Below are 15,305 nucleotides of genomic sequence, written 5' to 3'. Positions count from 1 at the left end.
TTCTCCTCTTTTTTTATGGTAAACTAGTTGCTGCCTTTTGAAATTGACTTGGTCTTTCTAAAGAGTTGATTTCGTGTAGGATTAATTGCTTACGTGGTCAATTCAATTAATATTAACTCTAGGTGACCTAACCTAAATTTACTAATATTTCGTAAAACCTTCTACTCTGGAAGCCTTTTTAACGAAAGTCTTTTGTGTATAAATTGAATAATGCTATTTATAAATTTAAATGAATAAAAAAATTGAAAAATGCTTGGGATGCATCGTCATGAAAACAGCGTGCACCTAGGCCCTAGCTTTTTACTCCGTATTTTTTTTATTAGAAACTATTGTGGATATATTTTGTTTTTTTTGAAGATATTTCATCATAAAATCGTTCACTACATCAACTATCAAGCTGCCTATTCGATTTTTGTCACTCCATTATTTTAGACGCCCCTTGCATAGAATAAAATATTTCAATAGTTGACAGAATATGATTTTGTATTCAAGTTGTTCAATGACACGGCAAAAATAATCAAATGTAACATCTTAGTATATATGGTGACCATGTTGTAGTTTTATATTATTTCATGACAGCATACGAACTCATCGCTATTCATCAAAGATAATAAAAACAAGTGCAGAAGTTGACTAGAAATCATACTTACGTAAATACGCAAAATTCACATGATATCATGCCTCATTGTTCTTCCTCTTCTTCATATATGCATGAAACAGGCTATAATCTTTATATAACTGATCTAACTAAAAAATTGTGTTCTTACAGATGTTAAATTAATGTACAATGAGCTTTTTTTTTTTAAAAAAAAAGTAGATTTATTCTTCTTGTTTATTCTCTGCTGTGGTAGTATTAGCGCGGCTTCTCAGCTCTTCAAAAGCCTTCATGCTCTCTGCATCGAACCCTCCCGCAAACTGAAAGAGTTATTTGAAAGGTCATGAGCTCAAATTTCATATTTTTGGACTATCATTTTTCAGTAATGTACAAAATTGTGGAGAGGTGTGTACCTGATGCACTCTGAAAGCAAACCGGACTCCTTGTAGGAGCAAGAATTCCTTGTTAGGCTCTTTCTCTGGTTCATTCATTGCATCGAGCTCTGTTGCAACGCGCTTCATGTATTTCCGAGCTAGTTGAACAGATGACAGCTTGATCTGCATAAATGAATGGTAATTTGTGTTACTTATCATGAAAAAACATGCTAATCAACTTGCATTTATCACTGCTTGTTGCATGGTGTTTTGTAACATTACATACCTTGCCTACTACTCCGGAATCAAGAAGCCAGTCCACTGGAATGCCAAATTCTTTGTATCGTGAAACGGCCATGTCTCGTGTTCGTAGCAAGGCATAGACGCCATTCTCCACTCTGTGAGAAGGGTAAAGTTACAGAAATCAAGCCAAAATAGTTTGTAAATAAATTTATTTTGTAGAGTTTGATTGACCATTTGAACCGAATTTTTGTTATTCAATAGCTCCTTGCTAGAGAGAACTTACTTTTCGAGCAACTTATACATCTTCTTCAGAGCAGCGTCACAAGGAAGATTCTCATCATCTGTGAATGTTGCAACGAGCCTCTCCAGTTTATTGAGGTCCTGATACTCGAAGGCTGCCTCTCTTAACGCGTCTGCTTTCCCCTCTGGCCAGTCGAAGTGCTTGAGGACTGCGCGCTCATCAACCTAGCACAGACATGAGCACAAAAGAGTTAACAAAATTGTTTTTAAGCATGAAAGGCTCAAATCATTTCCATCAAAAACAAAACTTTACCAAGAAGGAGAGCTCCTCGTCTAGCCAGTTCACGAATGCCAGCAAATCATCTACGTTTGTAAAAGAAGCTGCTCTGACTTCAGAAGCCAATGACTGAACAAATTCACCTTGGGTTTCCACATCAGCTTTAACCTGTTTGCAAGATTTGTTGCATTGTTAGCTTTGAGAAAGGCAAATGATATTATTACTGAAGAAAATAAGTTAAGGTTTAGCATACAGCTAGCAGGAAGGATGATCTGTTCTCAATCTCCCCAATCATGTTGCTTCTTGCTTCTGAGGTGTTTGATGATGTAGAGATCAAGGCGTTTGTATTCTTCGCCTCACGTTTCATCAATGACTGGTAGAACTCAACTAGCTCAGGAGCCCGGTGAACTTTATCACTGGCTCCTCTTGGGGGCAGACTTCCTGGTGGAGGCGGAGGGCGAGGAGCCCCACCGGGTGGGGGTGGAGGCGGAGGACAAGCCCTAGGCACCATCCGATTACGGTTAATGATCGAAGATATGATGACTTATGTCACATTTCACGTCATCGATGCTATCACCTCAACCAATGTTCTTTTGGGACGTCCTTGGCTACACTTGTCAAGGGATGCTTCATCATTTTCTACTACTCAAAGCAACCAAATTTCAAAATGAATAACACAAACTAAGCATGCAAAATCACAAGACTCAACAAACGAATCTGCCTTTGATTCATTACAATATACACATAATCTAGAATTATAAGCATACCTTGGCGCTTCTTAGAATTGTCCGGTGGCCTCGAGTTCTTGACACTAACCTGCTTAACTGCATATGCTGCAATAGAAGCAGCAACAACAAAGCCTAACCTGACAATCATGTAGGCACTGTTGATGGAAAATACTGTGTTTTCCACTCATAGACTAATAAAAACAGAAGGCTTTCCCTCATCTCCCTTCAACCCCATATCTCATGCTTCAGTCCAAGAATCCATACAATCACAAGTAAAAAGGTTTTTCCTTTCCTAGGATATGAAATGACACAAGACAGGATTTTTATTCCTCAATGGCATTATCTTCACATAAAAACGAGATAAAAGCAGAAACTTGCTTGCAAACAAAGTTTCTGATAAATAGGATTTTGCAGCACAATCGAGCTACAGGAGCCACCAATTTTCGAGTGGCCAATTATCCTCCAAGACCAAGAGGATTGCAATTCTACAAACATGTGGTGGGTCTGATTAGCTAACCTGATGAGAACTGAAAATAAAATAATAAAACTGGCAAATAAATGACTGACAATGACAACAGTAAATGAAAGAGGTGATCCTATTCCTGGACAAGAATTAAGCGACTTGTCTGAATCCAGCTCCAGTTTCATTGAGCAATTGTTGTTACTTGTTAGTTACAACTTACAACTAAAAAAAAATGTCTTTTTTTGGATTGTCATAAATAAGGCGGCCGACCAGTGGGATTTTATTCTTCAAGTTGGCAACACCTCAGGCTCAAATTAGTGAGACTGCTCTCGTGTATGAAATTAAATATGCTAATTACGAATCGTGGGAAAGATAACAAAAGTAGAATTTGTTGGATTTATGTGTTTGGTAAAAGAAAATGAGGAGTTAAATTTCATTAGGTTGAAAAAGGTAATATTGGAATTTAATTGGTGGCTTTGTGTGATTGGATTTGTGCATATACATTGATTTATCCATAACATAAGTAGATTAAAACAAAATTTTGCTAATAATATGGTGGCACATTTTTTTTGGCTGCATTTGTAATTATTCTGTATAAATGTGACAAAATGATAGGCTACATAGTATGGGTGCTTCGCTCCCACTAAAATCCAACAAAACATTTCAAGTGGATCTTAATTCATTTCAAGGTTCAAGTGGATCCAGGCAAAGACTAAACGTTCTTGATAGGTACAATTTTGCTCATAACCTCATTTTTAATAATCATCACTCTCGTTTAAATAAATAATATTCCCATGAAATGTTACCATTTACAAATTTAACCTTATAACGTGAGGGTTATATACTCCCTCCCTCAATCAAATATTGTCTACATTGTCTAAACCCTAAACCCTGAATCGGAAACCGGTTTTTATGGTTAAAATATGAGACTAGAAGGGATTGAACCCTAGACCTCTAGGGAAGAAACCAACACCTCTATCACTCCACCACATGGTCTTGAATGAAATATTGTGAACATCAATTATTATTTTTTGTCACACAAATTAATAATTTGTATTTAGTTTTATACTTTTAAATAATTTTTAGTTGTGATATGTTTAATTTTAATTATAAGCCACTAAATTTTATTTTTATTGGTGTAATATATATATCTATATATATGAAAAAAATAATTTTACCTAAGATTTAATATTATATATACTATTAATATAGTTTATTACTCCATATTTACTAAATATTACTCCAAACTTACTAATAATTCAAGTTTAATTTTATGTGTTAACTAATAATACTATTATAGTATATATTTATCCAAATTAACTAAAAATTGATGTTTAGTTTTATATATTTTCTATAATACTATTTCACCACATAAATATTTTGAGATAATATGAATTTTATCTATTTATTATATGTAAAATATGTACTCCCTCTGTCCCATTAAAAATAAAACGTTTTCTTTTTTTGTTTGTCCCATTAAAAATGAAACGTTTCCTAAAATGGAAACAACTCTATCTATCTCTACTTTTTCATCTCTCTTACTTTACTCTCTCCTCATCAACTCACAAAACAACACTACATAAAATCTCGTGTCAATTCCCAAATATTTCATTTTAAGTGGAACAGAGGGAGTACATTTTTTGGCTACATTATTTAAAAATTTATGCATTTCATAAATATTTAAATTTTACAATTCACTTATTTTAAATACTCTTAATATTTAATTTACTTAAAATGTTTAATATATGTTTTTGTTATATGTTACTATTAATTGTAATATATTACTCACTAAATTTAATATATTTTATAAGAATATATTTAATTTTATATTTGCAAGGTAAAACGGTTGGACCAGTGATTGAACCGGTTGAACCGTAAACCAGTAATCTCGCTGGTACACCGGCTGATCCGAATTTTAAAACATTGCCATTTTCTAACAAATTGATACTCATATTCCCTCCTTTCCTCATAATTGAGGCAAAACTTTTCAGCATGAAATTTAAGAAATGGATGTTGAGTGTGTTTAATAAATAGATAAATAAGTAAAAGAGAAATAAAGTAGAAAGTGAAAAAGATAGAGACAATAAAGTAAGAGTAAGAAAAAGTGTTACTATTATATATGGAAATGACTCAACTATGAGGAAATTTTTCGAAATGGAAAAATGACTCAACTATGAGGGAACAAAGGGGGTACGTAAACTATATTCCAGAATTTTCCAATTTAAATGATTAGTTGAAATTCAAATTCAAATTAAGTCCAGACTGATGAATCTGGGCCTGGGCCAGGAATGATCATCATGATCTAGACCACAACCGTGTGGTCCTGGAATTGGGTCAACTAATGTCAGACAGTTTTAAGGTTGTTAAAATAACTGTGCAAATTTACCACAAAAACTAAAAAAACAGTTCTACTATTATTAATCCAGGTTTCCCTCATCACATAAGATCCTGCAAAACAACATAAGTCAACTAGGCAATAATGCAAAGTGATACAAAAGTAAAGAGTGTTTTAGAAGTAACACTTCACATTACAAAGCATGTACTATGTCAATATGTACAATGTAACAGAACTCTTTTCAACTAGAGAGAAGAAAGCTTCCTGTCTGAAGTTTGGCGCATTGGTGGTGTAACCGCTGCTACAATCACAACACTGCTCAGCAGGGCCAAACTTAGTCCTAAACCGTTGACAACCGCCGTCTCTGGGCAACGCTTAGACACGTTTCCCAAGGTTTGCAAGAAAGTGAGCTTCTCAAGAAGCCCTGTCTCAGCTGTTACCACTGCTAAACCATATGTGTACAAACCTAGGAAGACATGCCAAGGAAGTACCTTTAGCCTCGTCGTTCGCACCTCGCCCTTGTGCCAAAAGCTCATGAATCCAAACAACCACTGCACCATTATGCGGAGAGAATCACTCAATTTCATGATAAATGTCACTAGAGTCCTTGCATTTCACTATGCGAAAACTCGCCCTATAGGCACTAATGCGCGTGTATTTCACCGTGTGCAGCAGTATCTATGTGAAATCAGCCTTAGCAAGTGTGTTTCACTCTGTGTAGAGTCAATGAGATGATGGGAATACCAGTTTCTTGATTTCATCACTCACGAAATCTAACATTTATGCAAGCAATGCTGTATAAAAAGGATCTAGCTAGAACAAACCTGAGCCCCAAACAGGAACATACAGACTATTCCCATCCATGAATGTAAACTGTAAAAATTAGCAACAATTCCATCTTGGCCTTGAAATTTTGTCCAAATCCCAAAAATCCCACAAGCCAAAGCCACACCTTGGAGGCAGAGGTGCACTAATTTCTTCAAATTTCTTGAACCAGGCAACCATTTGTACACCAAAATGGCTGAAACAACCACAATAAAAAAAGTTACGTATTTTGTTTTAAAAAACCCAATTCGAAATCAATCAGAATTTTCCTCCCCAGTTTGCCACAAATTTTGTTTCTCACCAACTTTCACTATGAAAGTTTGAATCTTCGAATACTTAACCCTTTCCCCCAATTTCACACTTTTCAGTTTTCAGAAAGGGGAAAAATCTACCTTCTCCACTGATGAGGATGAAGCCAATCACCATTAACAAAGGGTGCATAACCTGCTCACAAAAAAATCCACAGAAATTCAATGTAAACATGCATGCACCTTCCATTCAAGAAAAACCATAGATCAAGAAATTAGAAAAATGGGTTCAGTTTTTACAGCGTAAATGTGTTCTTCTTGGATTGGGGACTGAGGAATGAAGCTATCCTTGAAATGAAGAGCCCATATTACTACAAGCAGTGCAACTAGACAAGCTGAAAATCTTGCAAAGAACAGGACAGGAAATGAAGAAGTCAAAGCTGCGGCCATGGCCTCAAAGTAACCTTGATTTTCAGAGCACTTTCTTGGCCATAGTGGTAGTGTCCAGTGATGAGAAACAGTGAGCCACCGACGCAATAATGATAATGTGGCATCAATTTTAATTTACAATCCCAACTTTTTAAGTAGGGTACGGAAAAAGAAGCATCTTTATTATTGGGGTCCTAATTTTCTTTTGGAGTATCATTCTGCTATTTTAGTGAAGCAGTGTGGGTCGCCAAATAACTATTAATTCAGATTGTCTAAACAAAAAAGAATAACCATCCATGAATTTCAGTTTACTAATTTTGGCTTTATGAATGTAGTACATCAAACCGAAACAAAGTAGTAACACACACAAATCGACAAATCCGATCGTATATACTCACTCCGTGACTCCGTCCATAGAAATAGACCTTTAGGGTTGACATGAGGTTTAATATGTAATTGGTAAAGTACGAAAGAATGAGAACAAGTAATTGAAATTGTGTAGTAGATTGTTGGACCACAAATGATAAAGAAAAAAAAAATATATTATCATAAATGTATATGAACTATTTCTACAGGACCGGATGAAAAACAAACTATGACATATTTTTATGGGACAAAGGAAGCATATTGACCACAACGATGTTGGTGCCGTTACAACTTACAAATGTTCTAGACTTGTCGGCATCAATTGAGGATATACTAATACTGCAATTACTACAGTTAAAGTAGTTGATGTGTCAATGCCATGACTTGATTTCTCTATTAATTAGAAAAAATATCTAATCTTTAGAGTGATGAGTTGTTTCGTTCACAACAAAACACAAAATTCTTAATTTAATTTCATTCTCATGCTATATATATATAGGTGTGTGATGAAATACTAACTACTTTATAGCAATAACTAATAACTAATATCAATCTTGTATGTTAAAAATATCAACACAAAGACATAAATTTATCAATATTCTTGTAATGATAAACTTATGTTTTTGTGTTGATATTAAAAATTTACGTGTTGTATTAATATAATTATCTACATATATAGATACATATATATATATTGACACATGAAAAGATTTATTTCAAATGATTGAATCAATCAACACCGAAGAGAATCCACTTCAAGTCTTCATTACCTTGCAGTTCAAGTACATCTTCGAAAAACAAAATATCAGCAACTTCACCTCCTCTACAAGGCTCACTCAACTCGGAGCCTCTACTTCAACTTCACATCGATGAAAAAGGGAAATTGAATATTAGAGGAAGATCAACAACTCCTGTCCCATACCCTAAGTTTAATACTCAAATCACAATCAAGATACAAACACATTACATGAAAGTTTATACGCTGATCCCGGTCACTGGGGCGCTGGACTCTGCATGCCACGCCCGCGTCCACGTCCCCTATTTACATATCCATAACCACCATAACCTCCTCTTCCATAGGAGGACCCGCGATAACGACCGCCACCACGATATGGTCCCCGACCACCTCTACCACCTCGATACCTTGAATATTCTCCAAACGTCTGCGCACAGCAATCAAATTACCATGAGCAATCTCATAAAGCAAAAACTAGGAGATTGGTGTATAAGGGTTAGGCATACCTCTGTGTCTAACTTTATTTGCTCAGAATATCTTGTCCTTCCATCATTGTTCAAAGCATTGGAAGAAAGGGAGTCGAAGAAGTCATCCTTATTGTAAATAGGCTGAAACAACAAGAGAAATAATTCAGCATTAGCATGAAATCTTTTATGAATTGCTGAGCATCAAGTTAAGCATTGACTATATTAACAACCTTCACTTCAACATTAGGCAGTTCAACATTATCCTCGTCCTCTCGATCTTCCTCATCACTGCCATTACCATTTCCTTCATTATCATTGGATTGTGATCTATTACCTTTTCCCAGATGACCCCAAACTTCGTCCTTATTGAATTTCTCATTCATTGCCATAAAATCAAAATCTTCAGTAAATTTCATAATTGGTCGCTGATTCTGCAAGGCAAAGTTAAAGCTCCATAAACAATTTGGATAACATTTTACAAAGGAAATCCAGTAACCAGCCATGCATAGAAAAAATTGATGTATAACTATGTCTGGGTATATACATATGCAGGAAACCCACGATGTGCCATAATATAGACAAAGATCTTACCCCAGATCCTCTTCCACCAGGACCACCACGCCCTCTGTAATTGTTACGCATGTAATGAGGGCCTCCATTGGGCTAATGGACAACAAGAAGATCATTAGCTCATAAAGTCTAATAAAAGGGTTAGAGTATCCATGTTAAACAAATATAGGAGAAAGATAACCTTATGTGATGTATTAGCTTAAAACTAAAACAAATTAAATTAGGGGAACATTCTAGAATAAGTCCATGTGATGTATAGGAAAAAGAAGATAACCTTATGTGCGCGAGCATTTGGTGGCAATGGTAATATAGGTGGTTGAGCTTCCGCTGCCACAGGAGCTGATGGTTCTTTCACAGGCTTTGATGACACTTGGACTACTTCCACATCCTTATGTGTTGTTTGTAAAGATTGAGGTGCAGAAGCAGTAGATGGTCCAGACTGCAGCAGATGCCCTGGGGTTATTAAAGAAGGTGTTGGAGTTTCTGTAAGACCAGAACCAGATGTCCCAACATTAGATGTTACAGGCTGAGATAGGGTCTGCTGGGGCACGGCTGTTGGGACATTTCCTATGCTCTTGCTAGTGATGGAAGATGTTCCTGCATTATCAGGAGCTGAAAATGGAGCTAGTGATGGCAATCCAGAACTCGGTATTGATGAAGGGATGGTAGAAACTGGAGCCTTGTTTGGCAGCAGATTGGTCATTATTTCAGATGATGAAGAAACAGGTTGCATAGGGGGCAGATTCAAAGACAAAGTCGAAGCAGGAAAACTACTAGATGGTAAACTAGAAGAACTAGTGCTGTTAGGAATAAACGAAGAATGATGATCAGGTAAACTAGAACTCGGCAGGCTAGATGCAGCTGTTGGTAAAGATGAATTGAAGCCAGAAAATTGCATCTGTTGCATGGGTGGAGTAATTGACATGCCAAGAGGAGGCCGAAGCAAGGACTGTTGAGGTAGTTGTGGAAGAACATTAGGTGCGCCATAGAATCCCTGCCAATACATTGGCATAGGTAAGCCACTACCATTTGCATTCGGCGGAGTTGGGCCCCAAGAATTCAAGTTCCCTCCAGGTTGTTGATATGAAGGCGGACCAGTTTGGAAATTTGGCCCAGGGAGTCCCATTGGAGCAGAATGGGGACCAAGATCTGCTAAAGACCCAGGAGGACCTGTAGGCAAGCTTGTAGGTGGGGCGGCCGGACGTTGATAATGTGACTGCATCAGAACTCAGATTGTTAGATTAAATTATTTCATGCATCATATTATGAAAGAAGCTGCAAATCTACTTGCCTGAATAATTGCAGGATCACTATTGATGGGAGGTGTGGTCTGAACTGGAGGAGGGGAAGCTTTGACCTGCAAATCCTGTGGAAAATAGACAAGTACTAAAAACTTGGGTCTGATGAATTGAATGAGGAAATGCCGATCCCACATGCAGCATAAAATGGATAAGGACATAAATAAAAATGAGTGTTGACAAAATCTGTGAAACTAAAGGTTGAGACAAACAAGTTAAGATGAAATTAGAAAAGCAATCAACATGAACAAAGGTTTTGCTGAGCATTGACATCCTGAAGAGACAAACAAGCATCAAATCAAATTAGTACCTTAATATCAGTTCCTCTAAACAGTATGTATTCATAAATTTTGTCGCCAGGAGGGACTTGGGGTCCATCCTTTTTCCGTCCTTCAGTTCCAAATGATCTCACTGCAACAAATTACGATAATCAATTAATTCTACATGAAGAATAACAACCAATAAACAAGTTCAAGTACATTACATTTCTCGTCTAACAGCCATGTAAATGAAGCCTAACATGAAAATTACTATGGCGTGAACCAATCAGCCGAAATAATAAAAACCATTCTAAAAGTAACAAACAAAAACACCATTATCAATTGAAAACGCATCCCTAACGATCTCGGTTGCACACAAAAGTTAGTGATTTTCTAGTTTGAAACATAAAGCATCCTTGATTTCTGACAAGTATCTCAAAAATACACATTTCGTGAAAACAGAACACAAAATCCAGCTAATTAGTTAGTTATATGCACACAAGAATGAAAGGTTAGACAAGTTAGTGCATCAAAGTTTTATTGACAACACATTCACTATTTGACGATACCGAATACTCATTATAAGCAATAAATAGAGAAATATGAGTAATAAGCTACGAAGCGATAAACATCTATTGACATTGAACACATCTAACAAAAGCAAGCACTTTCGGGAAAAAATAAGTATTAGAATAGAGAAATGCAGTGGAAACCCTAACCCAAATATGGAGTACTGAATATGTGGCACACAAAATTATAAAAATTCCGAAAATTAAACGAACGGACAATACAGCGATTGAAACTTAAAACAAAAGACGATTAAGCCGAATCCAAATCACCGGTGAACAAGAATTCTGGAAACACACAGAAAATTAAAGAGTTTGACCATTTCTATACAGATAAAAACTGCTCGATTCGGTCTCACCGTTGCGTAGGCCGATGCTGGACTCCTCTGTGTTGATGTTGTACAGTATACCTTCGTATCTGATCTCGCTCTTCGAAGTCAAACTTATCAAGCTGCCGATGTACGAGTCCGCCGATGCCCCGCCGGCGCCAGATCTACCGCTTGACGCGGCCGTCGAAGGCTCCGCAGCCATGTTCGAAATCTTCAGCTGCTACTCTGATTTTGGGCGTTTAACTATACAGAAAAGATAAAATTATTGGCGCATATATGCAAATTTTGTAGAAAGAGGAAATTGGACAGCTCCAGTGGTGTGAGATGAGTATTTATCAGAGAGAAATTTTACTCTTTTCTATCGCTTTCTTCTTTCCTTGTGGGGCAAATCGTAAAGTTGTGAAATAATCCATATATTAGGGTTTTCGGTGCATTTATCTTTTGTTAATCATTGATTACACAATTTTTTAACTTGGATATACACAAGAAATGAGGATATTTTAAATACTAAACACAGATTTGCTAAAAAAAACTTTTTTTTCTTACATATTAACTGTGTTAATTTCTACTCTTAACTCTTAAATAATTTGTTCATCTATATTTAACTATTCATAAAAATTAAGCAGTTAAACGCATTTTAAAATTCAAAAATTTGCACAAAAATATTATTTGGTTCTACACACTTCACAAAAAATATGTTTAAGTCCATTAATTTAACTCATTAATCATATTAAAATGTGGTTAACTATTAAAAATGTGGTTAATCATATTAATTTTGTATGGAACTATTAAATATAAATCAAAAATATTTTCTATGACAAAAAGCTAACATATATAACGTGGAGAATCAAAAAATCTTTATTTCTAAATGCATGAGACTAATTTTGGACTTTAAAAAAATTTAATAATTTTAATTTGAATTGATATGATATGCATATGGTCGGATTTTTTTATAATGAAAATATTGAAAGTATAAATTAAATCAATCGAATCAAATTATTGGTCCTTAAGCTTTTCTATCTGAACGTTCGTTGTTCCTGTAAGATCATCCACAACGGCGTGGACTAGCAATAACCCAACCTAAAACTCCTCATGCGATATCATCATGGACTAGAAATAGCTTAGTCAAATGCCATAGCCAAATAGCTGTTGGTTTTGCAGCGGAAATCTATTTAGATTGATTGAAAGATTTACATCTAAACATGTTTTTTCAGATTGTAAACTAGAAACATGTTCATAAGCATGTAATTACAGATCATACTGAATATATGCAATTAATAAAAACATAACGTAAGAATTCAAGGGTTGAATTCTATCACCTTCTTCAATTGATCTCAACCACGGATCTTCTGATCTGTTCCCTTTAACTTGAAATCGACCTTTGTGTGGGCAAAGCTTGTCAAATCCTCAAAAGTCGGAGAAGAATTGAAGATCTGGTTTGAAGAACCCTAAATCTAAAAAATTCACTCTCTCTCACAGATTGCAGAGAACGAAAAATATCGGTAGAATTATTTAATATGTCTTCTCTTCTTCTCCCTTTTACATTAAGTTAATTATTTTAGGCCAGACCAGGGATCTATGGAGGATTGGATTGGGCCACAGTTCAGTCTTTCACTAATTAAATTAAAACTAATTTAATTCAAGTTCAAACTTAAATATTATTATCATCCACTATAGATATAGTATTGACTGCCCGTCCAAACCGAAATTACGAGTATTCCGGGACTTCCTCTTTAATTAAATCATTTCTCGTGTTAAAGATATAAATATCCATTAATTAATATCAAGTCTGCTATCCACTTTTATTACTTAATTTCTTTTTTCAAGAGTGGTCTAGTTCATAAACATTATTTATTATTCATGAAATAAATTCCAACTGACCAGCTTTCTGAATAATAAAACCCTTTTCTAAACACCACTTGAGGATATTATCAGACTGGCCTCTCCCAGCACACGATTCATTGCAATAACAATACTAGCACCACTTAGACATTGATGATCACTACCCAATCTATCAGGATTCTTGGGCAACGAAATACCCTCACCATTTGATAAATCAAACTAGTTTTCAATTAATATCGTATGCTCAATATTATGTCAACAATGATTAAGAAATGACAATCACCGAGACCTCGTCTTTCAGTAAATAGCCAAGAAAGACTTATCTCACTGTTTGATCATTTCAGTGCTATACCACACCGACGTCGTTCATTTCCTTAGGTAAGGTAACTTTCGGACTGACGTCACAACCTTTCACGATAGGTAGTCAAAGCCTATATAGATTGTGAAACAGTTTTCCTTCTGCAAGAACCGCCAAGTTACCTACTGTGAACGTCGCTCACAACTTATCTACTATGCAGAAGACTTAGACTCATTTTGCTTAAACTATGTATTTAAATGGAAAATATATTTCAACATCTCATAAATACATAAACAACCCATAAGCAAAACACATTGTAACAAAATACTCTTTCTCATTAAATGGTAAAAATGGATAAGAGTTATTACATATACAAGCATTCGAAAGATGCTTTCAGTATACTAAACTCTAACAATAGCTACCTAGCAATAGCTCAACCAATGCCCTAGCCATCTCGAGAAAAAGAAAAACAAAAAAAAAACACCAAAAATGACAACAACGAAGTGAATTGGAGGGAAAAAAAAGCATAGAAAAAGTAAAATGAGAAAAAAAATCGGTTAGCCGATCGCTCGTCCACGCAATAGTGGACTGGTGATCGGCTAGCGCGCTTGTCCACGCCCTGGCTCTAGGGCTTTTTTTTCGTCCTTCCCTAGCCGCACGCAATGGTGCTCTAACTTTGCACGTGTACATTTAAAATATTTTTGCACTTTTTCAAATTTTTTGAACTAAGATGTCGCCATAGCTACAAAAAGCATTTTATTAATAAATTTCCACATTTTAAAAAATAGAATATTTAAATAGAATATCAAGTAGGTAAACATATTATTGAATTTTAATAGCAATTCGTAATATAAAAATTATATATATTTTATATGCCTTTCATCCTTAATAATATAAAAATCATGCATATAATATTATGCGTTTCATCTTAATATTTATAATTCAATATATTTTAATAATTAATGCTAGTGATTAAATCTATCCTGTAAATAATTCTATATAAGTATTACAAAAATATACTTGTTGAAAGTTAATTAAAATTATATTGATTTGTTAAATTTAACCAATTTGTGAGATGTTATCAATTAAGCACGTATAGGTAAAATTGATTTAACTAATCCCTTGTAACACTTCACAAATTGGTTAGATTGATTTAATTAATATATGTAATTATTATTAACTCCAAACAAATATATTTATGTAATACATAGATATTCATATAGTATATGTACGATTTTTATTTTATATTACAAATATGTATTAGTATTATATTTACTATTACGTCTTTATACATCTAATTAATTAGTACTATTAGAATATGAAAAAAAAAATCAAAATACTTTTCACAGCTTAGAGGACATTTTAGTGTTATAAAAAAGGAAAAGTATTTGAAATGTGCAAATTACATAATTCAAGGACTTTCCATAATATTCTTTTCAAGGATCACAAATATGCAAACAACAAAATTCAGAAATTATGTAATGTAATTCACTGTATTAATATATCATGTGAACGAAATATAGTGTATAGTCATATTCTATATAGAAAATAAAGTGGTGGTTAAATAATTGTGGGAATATGGCGTTTGATTGATTTGGTTTTCGAAATATTATATACTCCGTGTTCAAAATTTGGGCCCAATATGTTGGTAATCTGAATTGTAGTGCAATTTGAGTCGTGTTTTTTAGTTTTATCGAAAAAGAAATGAAGTACTCCTACTAGGGTTAAATGAGTCCGCTAGAATCAGAAGATTAAAGCAGAAAAATTACAACTTAACTAAAAATCGGGTTCATGGGGCAGTCGTTCCGGAAGGGAT

General features: G+C 34.8%; 3 protein-coding genes across 4 annotated transcripts; all 3 read right to left on the bottom strand.

The window, feature by feature from the left end:
- Window positions 1–629: 629 nt before the first annotated feature.
- On the bottom strand, window positions 630–2,240 carry LOC125206437 (protein CHUP1, chloroplastic-like). Its single transcript, XM_048105692.1, has 6 exons — window positions 1,983–2,240; window positions 1,766–1,897; window positions 1,496–1,677; window positions 1,256–1,367; window positions 1,009–1,152; window positions 630–915 (listed from the first exon to the last, which is right to left on the bottom strand). Exons 1-6 carry the CDS (start codon window positions 2,238–2,240, stop codon window positions 820–822), a joined length of 924 nt encoding a protein of 307 aa, XP_047961649.1. The 3' UTR covers window positions 630–819.
- Window positions 2,241–5,369: 3,129 nt separating this feature from the next.
- LOC125205085 (probable transmembrane ascorbate ferrireductase 4) lies at window positions 5,370–7,569 on the bottom strand. The gene is made up of 4 exons (XM_048103900.1): window positions 6,629–7,569; window positions 6,473–6,524; window positions 6,080–6,276; window positions 5,370–5,806 (listed from the first exon to the last, which is right to left on the bottom strand). Exons 1-4 carry the CDS (start codon window positions 6,776–6,778, stop codon window positions 5,501–5,503), a joined length of 705 nt encoding a protein of 234 aa, XP_047959857.1. The 5' UTR covers window positions 6,779–7,569; the 3' UTR covers window positions 5,370–5,500.
- A 300-nt stretch (window positions 7,570–7,869) lies between these two features.
- LOC125205084 (protein decapping 5-like) lies at window positions 7,870–11,733 on the bottom strand. 2 transcript variants are annotated; one of them, XM_048103899.1, is made up of 9 exons: window positions 11,702–11,733; window positions 11,380–11,592; window positions 10,505–10,605; window positions 10,188–10,262; window positions 9,171–10,112; window positions 8,918–8,989; window positions 8,557–8,757; window positions 8,366–8,467; window positions 7,870–8,286 (listed from the first exon to the last, which is right to left on the bottom strand). In XM_048103899.1, exons 2-9 carry the CDS (start codon window positions 11,549–11,551, stop codon window positions 8,116–8,118), a joined length of 1,836 nt encoding a protein of 611 aa, XP_047959856.1. In that variant the 5' UTR covers window positions 11,552–11,592; window positions 11,702–11,733; the 3' UTR covers window positions 7,870–8,115. The 2 variants fall into 2 exon arrangements, with proteins under 2 accessions (XP_047959856.1, XP_047959855.1); XM_048103898.1 differs by lacking the exon at window positions 11,702–11,733 and having other exon boundaries at window positions 11,380–11,660.
- Window positions 11,734–15,305: the final 3,572 nt, after the last annotated feature.

Source organism: Salvia hispanica, chromosome 2 (genome assembly GCF_023119035.1).
Source record: "Salvia hispanica cultivar TCC Black 2014 chromosome 2, UniMelb_Shisp_WGS_1.0, whole genome shotgun sequence".
NCBI lineage: Eukaryota > Viridiplantae > Streptophyta > Magnoliopsida > Lamiales > Lamiaceae > Salvia > Salvia hispanica.
This window is presented reverse-complemented; position numbering and strand designations above follow the sequence as displayed.